Source organism: Vicia villosa, unplaced genomic scaffold, assembly GCF_029867415.1.
Source record: "Vicia villosa cultivar HV-30 ecotype Madison, WI unplaced genomic scaffold, Vvil1.0 ctg.000888F_1_1, whole genome shotgun sequence".
NCBI lineage: Eukaryota > Viridiplantae > Streptophyta > Magnoliopsida > Fabales > Fabaceae > Vicia > Vicia villosa.
In genome coordinates, this window is record NW_026705399.1 from 16,573 (window position 1) to 23,949 (window position 7,377).

The 7,377-nt window shown below is 44.5% G+C and overlaps 1 protein-coding gene across 1 annotated transcript; it reads left to right on the forward strand.

Annotated features, from left to right (window-relative positions):
* Window positions 1–1,186: 1,186 nt before the first annotated feature.
* On the forward strand, window positions 1,187–3,202 carry LOC131631943 (uncharacterized). The gene is made up of 3 exons (XM_058902703.1): window positions 1,187–2,386; window positions 2,480–2,913; window positions 3,082–3,202. The coding sequence occupies exons 1-3, from the start codon at window positions 1,187–1,189 to the stop codon at window positions 3,200–3,202; spliced, it is 1,755 nt and encodes a 584-aa protein (XP_058758686.1).
* The last annotated feature ends 4,175 nt before the right edge of the window (window positions 3,203–7,377 follow it).

The window sequence follows — 7,377 nt, forward strand, 5'->3', positions numbered from 1 at the left end:
TCAAGTCGCGGGGCTTGAACGAGCACACTTGTAAATATTCCTTCTTTTCCCCGTATTTCTTTTGCATGCATTCACATATAGGTAGACATAGATACACCCTTTAGATAGAAACAAACATAGGTGGATACCATCGAGTACGATGGGCGTGAGGGGTGCTAATACCTTCCCCTCGCGTAACCGACTCCCGCACCTAGATTCTCTGGTCGCAAGACCCTGTTCCTTCCTTTGTTAGGTTTTCTGATATTCCTTTCCCTTATGGGATAAATATATTGGTGGCGACTCTGTTCATTTTTCGCGAGCGTGCGACAGCTGGCGACTCTGCTGGGGATGTTGCTAGACCTGTTGTTGGTCCATCCTTAGTGAGTCGATCCTAGCCTGCGTTTGTTTGTTTATTTACTGGGTGTTTACTTGTTTTTATGTCTATACTTTGTATATATGTTTGCATGCTTATTCTTTGCCTGCATGTCATGTTTATTTCTGTTTGCACGTCATGCATATGGATTATATTCTGTGTTCCTTGGGGTCTTCTGTTCTGTTTTGCAGGTGGGGGGTTTGTATGAGGTAAAAGGCCCACTACCCAGGCCAAGTGACACATAGGATTAGCGTGGATGCTCATGTTGACTCCCGTAGCGCTTGCTATGGCTGAGATTGGCATGGGGTACCACAACTGGGCGAGGTTCTTTCATGGAACACTGTGTCTGGCACGCTTGTTGCCTCAAACACTTTGTACCCCATGGGAACTGTAGACCCTGGTGACCATTAGGGACCACCCGTCCGTGTCTAAAATTCGTACCTGTGAGTTTGGGGTGGGACAGGATACTAGCCTTCATCATACCCGGATTTCCATTTTGCAATCTGAAGCCGGAATTTTGAACCTGCTACATTCAGTATTACCCAGTTATTCAGAGCTGCGAGAGACATTCAGTCTCTCACTACATCACATACATGACACATGACACATCATGCTATTGCATCCACCTCACTTCATTCGTGGAGAGTCCTAAAGTCTATTTCAAAAAAAGATGTATATACTCTTGTTGCAAAAAAGAGAAGAAAAGAGAAGAAAAGAAAATATGCAATTACGAATGGACTTTAGGATTCTCCCGATGAACTGCATTCCGCCATATCATTTAACATGCATGTTTATTTATTTTCAGGAACATTTGGCTTTGTCTCCGACCAACTCATGGCTCCTCCATTGAAGACTGGTAGTCGCAACATCTCTTACACATTTCTAAATCCGAATCTGGATTCTCTCGAGTGTTTGGTTAAGAAGATCACGCCGGATGAAACAACCAAGTTCCGTGAAAAGTATGGGTATATTCTGAGTATTCTCAAGATGCCGTTCACCAAATACGAACAAGAAGGAGTTCATACCTTGCTTCAGTTCTACAACCCTTCTCTCCGTTGCTTCACGTTCCCTGACTACCTTTTGGTTCCCACATTGGAAGAATATTCTCTTTTCCTCGGTGTTCCGATCAAGAAGGGAAAAGTTCCGTACTATGGCACCATGGAGGCTCCCACTTCTATTGAAATCTCCAAGGCTCTTTATTTGAGCAAGTCAGTTGTTGATGCAAATCTTTCCAAGAGAAGAGGATATCAGGGTTTTCATATGGAGTTCCTGGTCAAAAGAGGGTGTGATGCTGCTGAAGCGAAAGAATGGGACACTTTTAGGGCTATCCTGGCTCTAAGTATCTATGGTGTCCTAATGTTCCCGAACGTGCCTGATTTTGTTGACATGAGTGCAATCCATCTGTTCATTCTACAGAATCCTGTTCCTACACTCTTGGGGGATGTTTATCATTCAGTTCATCAAAAGAATCGTCAAAAGGGGGGTTTGGTCAGATGTTTTGCTCCTTTGCTATACCGTTGGTTCAGATCACATCTGCCTGAGCGTGGAGCTTTCGTTGACAGTAGGCACACCTCTAAATGGGCTGAAAGGATTATGGGACTTAGAGCCAAAGACATTGTATGGTATAACAGATCTTTGGAAGACATGGAGGTCATCATGAGTTGTGGAAAGTTCAATAATGTGCCCCTCATGGGTGTTAGAGGTTGGATCAATTATAATCCCGTCTTGGCTAGGAGAACTTATGGATATGCTTTCGTCAATCCTCCTGAGCAATCTGAGATTGCTGAAAACCTTTTTTATCATGTAGCCACCAACGCTGGGCAGATGGCAGAAGCTGTGCAAGCCTGGAAGAACATTTGTTGGAGAGACAGGAAGCATTTTGGTCAAAGGGACTGTGCGACTTATGAAAACTATACTAAGTGGGTCGAAACTGTGGCTAATACCCAAGGGATGCCTTTCCCTATTAAGGATCCTTTGTACCCTCCTGTTGGCGCACAACCCAACATCGTCTCCATGCCTCGTTATAATCAGACTGTTGAGCAGAATCGGAAATTGACTGAACAAATGGAGACGATGCAAGTTAAGATGAATACTGATAGGCAAGAGAAGCTTTCTGCCCTTCATAAGTTGAACATGAGAGAAATAGAGCTTGAAGAGTTGTATGCCAAGGGAAGCACTTCTCTGAAGAGGCCGAGAGTGGTTGTCGATCCCAAGTCCACTAAAATTCAAGAGAGGAAGATCAAAGAGCATTATGAGGATCAGTTGGCGGAATTGACAAAGAGGCTCCAAATCCAGACTGATATAGCCAAATCAGAGAAAGCCCGTCGAAAGAAAGCAGACAAGCTCCTTCTGGAACGTCAGGCAAGGATTGAAGGGTGTTATGAAGAGATTCGCAAGTTGAAGGGTCGAGTGGAGGAAAAGGGCCAAAGTGATACTCAAGCTCAAGAGGAAGCCAGAGGTTGGGAATTGAGAAGCCGTTACTTGGAGACCATGCATTTCAGAAAGGACCTATTGATTCAAGAAGTTGTTAAAAGACCAACCCATGCTGAGACCAAAAAGCTGTTTGAAGAAATGAAGGCTTGGAGCTATAAGAACATTGGAGATAGCCCACTTCGTCATTTGGACATGGGAGATCCTGCTTAGTATTGGTTTTTGTTATAGAATCACCACCAGTCTTGTTGGATGGGGTTCTTATTTCCATTTTCTGTATTGTTGGCTCATGAGAGCAGAATATTTTGTACTTCAAACGTGGTTGTGGAATTAATGGATTATGGTTGTTTATCTTGGTTGCGCTTCGTTATTTCTCATTATCTTGTGGTGTTGGTTCGAGACAAAGCCAAAAATTCTTGAAAATAATATAACATGCACACATGCACCCATGCACTCATATCATGCTGCATTTTTCAGGGTTATTATCAGAATCTAATTGGGGTCCCTGTCATATCAGATTTCTGCTTCAACGGCAAAGCTGACTTCCTTACATCCGTATCACACCAGAAACAACGAAAGAAGGATCATGGAACAATTTGAACAGAGTCAAGCTGCCCTCCGTAGGGATATGGATGTTATGGGGGAAAGAATGACCCAACTTATGGAGACTCTTCATGTCGTTGTCCAAGGGCAAGAAGAGCTCAGAAAGAGCGTTGCTGGGTTGATCAAAGACACTCCCACCAATTCTGCTGATGGAGGGGTGAAAACTAAGGAGATTCCTGCTGAGGGGATACCTAAAGTAGTGGACGACCACCATGAGGTTATTGACCTTGAACATGATCTTACTGCTGAGTTGACTGAGACTGCTAAGATGTACCAAGCTCTTGAAGAACGTCTTAAAGCTGTTGAAGTTGCTAAAACTTCGAGTTTCGACACCGCTGCTATGTGCTTGGTACCTGGGATTGTTATTCCCCCGAAGTTCAAGGTGCCAGATTTTGATAAGTACAAGGGAGTTACCTGTCCAGAGACTCACATTCGTTCCTACTGTCGTAAGATGGCCGCTCACGCTGAGAATGAACCTCTGCTTATGCATTTCTTCCAGGATAGTCTCACCGGAGCCCCGTTAGAGTGGTATATGAAGCTCGAGAGGTCTAATGTTAGTACTTGGGGAGAACTTGTTGATGCCTTCTTGAAACAATACCACTACAATACTGCTATGGCTCCTAGCCGTGCACAGCTGCAAAATATGTCACAGAAATCTGAAGAGTCCTTTAAGGAATACGCCCAGAGGTGGCGTGAGCTTGCTGCTCGTGTCCAACCTCCTCTCCTGAACCGTGAGTTGATTGATCTGTTTATGGGAACTCTGAAGGGGCTGTATCTTCAGAACATGGTTAGTAATACTTCTCCTTCCTTTTCGGATGTGGTCATCATTGGTGAGAGGGTTGAGAACTGTGTCAAAGCTGGTACCATTCAAGGTGTCACTAGTCCTAGCACCTCAAGTGGTAATGGTAAGAAGCCGTATTCTGGGTTTGTGAAGAAGAAGGAAGGTGAGACTAGCACTGCCTCTGTTGACCAAAGCCGAGCTCCTGCATATTCTGCTGTTCCACCTCCTTATTATCCGATGCCTTATGCTGTTCCTGGTCCATATGTCCCTCAGGCATATGCTGCTGCTCTTCCACAACCATGGATGGCACCCCAACAGCCTTTCATACCACAACAACAGACTGCTGCACCTCAGACTCGTCAACAGAACCCTAGACCTCAAGGTCAAAGGGGCCCACAAAGAACAAGATTCCAAGATAGGCGTATTGATCCGGTTCCGATGTCATATGCCCAACTCCTCCCTCAGTTGCTTGCTGGCCAATTGGTACAACTCCGTGAACTTGGGCCTCCACCTAGTCCTCTCCCTCATGGTTACGATGTTAATGCTCGATGTGAATTTCATTCAGGGGCCCCGGGCCATACTATTGAAAAGTGTAGAGCATTCAAGTTGAAGGTTCAGGATCTCCTTGACGACAAGCTTATCTCGTTCGCTCCTACTGGTCCTAATGTGCAGAATAATCCTATGCCTCCTCATGCTAGTACGACCAATGCTATTGAGTTATGTGATGATCAGATCCTGGTAAATGATGTTAATGAGGTTAGGATGCCGCTAGCAGTTGTCAGAGAGTATCTTATGCAACAAAAGGTTTTGTGTGAACTACATGACTACTGTTTGCAATGTTCTTCTAACCCTGAGGAAAGCACTAGGTTGAGAGAAGAAATCCATAAACTAATGGATGAAGGTGTTCTTAGAGTGGAAAGGGTCGTTCCTGTCGAAGAAGTGGCTACTTTAGAGATCCCTTACTACCCTGCTGAGATATCAAAGACCCGGGACACTTCTTTGGTCATTCATGCTCCGAGTACTCCTTTGGTTGTTCAAGCTCCGAGGACTCCGTTGGTTATTCAGGTTCCAAGTGCTCCTTCGACTCCTTCAAACCCGTCTCTTGTTCCCTCTCCTGTGAATGATTCTAAGGCTGTTCCTTGGAGTTATAATGCCGTGTATATTCGAGGGAAGAAGTTTGACTGTCCTCCAGTGGGTACTTCTAGCATCACTAATATTACTGGCACTAGTGGCATTATCCGCAGTGGGCGGATCTTTGCTGCCCCTCCTCCGCCTCCTAAAGAGACCAATAAAGAGGCTAGTACACAAGCAAAAGGAAAGCAAGTTGCTGTTGATCCTCCTGTGACACATAACGCACAAGATGCCGAGCAACTCTTGAAAATCATTAAGAAAAGTGATTACAAAGTGATTGACCAACTTGATCAGACCCAAGCCAAGATCTCCATCTTGTCTCTCTTGGTGCATTCTGAAGCTCATCGTGATGCTCTGATGAAAGTTCTGGCTTCCGCTCACGTAACTCAAGACATTACCGTGCCTCAGTTTGAAGGGGTTGTGACCAACATTGCTGCTGGTAATTGTTTGGGTTTTTCCGACGATGAACTTCCACCTGAGGGTAGGGCACATAACAAAGCGTTGCATATCTCAGTCAAGTGTCTGGATGCTGTGTTGTCTCGAGTTCTGATTGATACAGGTTCTTCTCTTAATGTGATGCCCAAGACTACTTTGTTTAAGCTGAGTATGGATGGGGTTATGATGAGACCGTGCACTATGAGTGTCAGAGCGTTTGATGGTTCTAGAAGGTCCGTAGAAGGGGAAATTGATCTGCCTGTCTTGATTGGTCCTCACATGTTCTATATTGCCTTCTATGTTATGGATATACGTCCTTCATACACTTGCCTCTTGGGTCGTCCTTGGATCCATGCTGCTGGGGCTGTGACATCTACCCTCCATCAGTGTTTGAAATTTGTTGTGAATGACAAGATTGTTGTGATCACTGGTGAAGAGGATTTGATAGTCAATAATCTGGCGTCATACCGTTATGTTGAAGTGGAAGGAGAGATACAAGAGACACCTTTTCAGGCATTAGAGATTGTGTCGGTTGACAAACTCCCCGTGGTTGAGAATAAGAAGGAACTCGGAGCGCCCCTCTCGTCTCTAAATGATGCTAAGGCCTTCTTAGAAGCTGGTACTCCCCATAGTGCCTGGGGCAAGCTGATTGATGTTCATGAGAAGCGAGACAAGTATGGCCTTGGGTATCAGCCATCTTCCTCTACTCAGCTCAGCATAATTCCTGGAAAGAAGGTGATTCCCCCCATTTCTCAAGTGTTCGTCAGTGCAAGCACCAGTTCTGGAAGTCAGGTTCTCGCCGTGGATGATGATGATGAAGAAGATCTCTCCAGATTCGTTTGCCATGCTGCGCCTGGGCAGGAGCTCAACAATTGGACTATCTTGGACATCCCCAGAGTCACTTTTATGGAGATGTAATTTTCTTGTTTCGATAAGTCATATGCTTCGCCCTAAGCATTTTGACCGCTTGTATAAAGAAGGGCCCCCATGTTGTTTCAATTTGTTTAATATTGAATGAAAATCATATCTTCGCATGCAATTACTGTTCCATTTCTTTCATTTTTTTTTTTACTTTAAAAACTTTTTTTCAAAAATGGCAAAGCTTTTTTCTTTTTTTCTTCTTATGTGTTGCATTCTAAGGCATAAATCATCCATCGTGCAGATCCGGCTCGAATTCCATCAAAAATGATAATGTTACAGTTCCACGTCTTAATATCCTTGAGAATCCAATTGACCAAGCTGATGAGGATAGTGGGGAAGATTGTGAAGTCCCTGAGGAATTGGCAAGACTTTTGAAACAAGAGGAGAAATCTATTCAGCCACATCAAGAAGCCATAGAAATCGTCAACCTCGGTTCAGAAGAAGCAAAGAGAGAAGTCAAGATAGGGGCCGCTTTGCAAAGTGATGTAAAGAGAAGGTTGATTGAGCTGCTTCGAGAGTATGTTGACATCTTCGCCTGGTCATACGAAGACATGCCTGGTTTAGACACGGATATAGTTATGCACAGGTTGCTGCTCAAACCAGAATGTCCGCCTGTAAAGCAGAAACCACGAAGAACTCGACCTGATATGGCTTTGAAAATCAAGGAGGAAGTTGAAAAACAGTTGAAGGCGGGTTTCTTATCTGTGTGTGAATATCCTCCTTG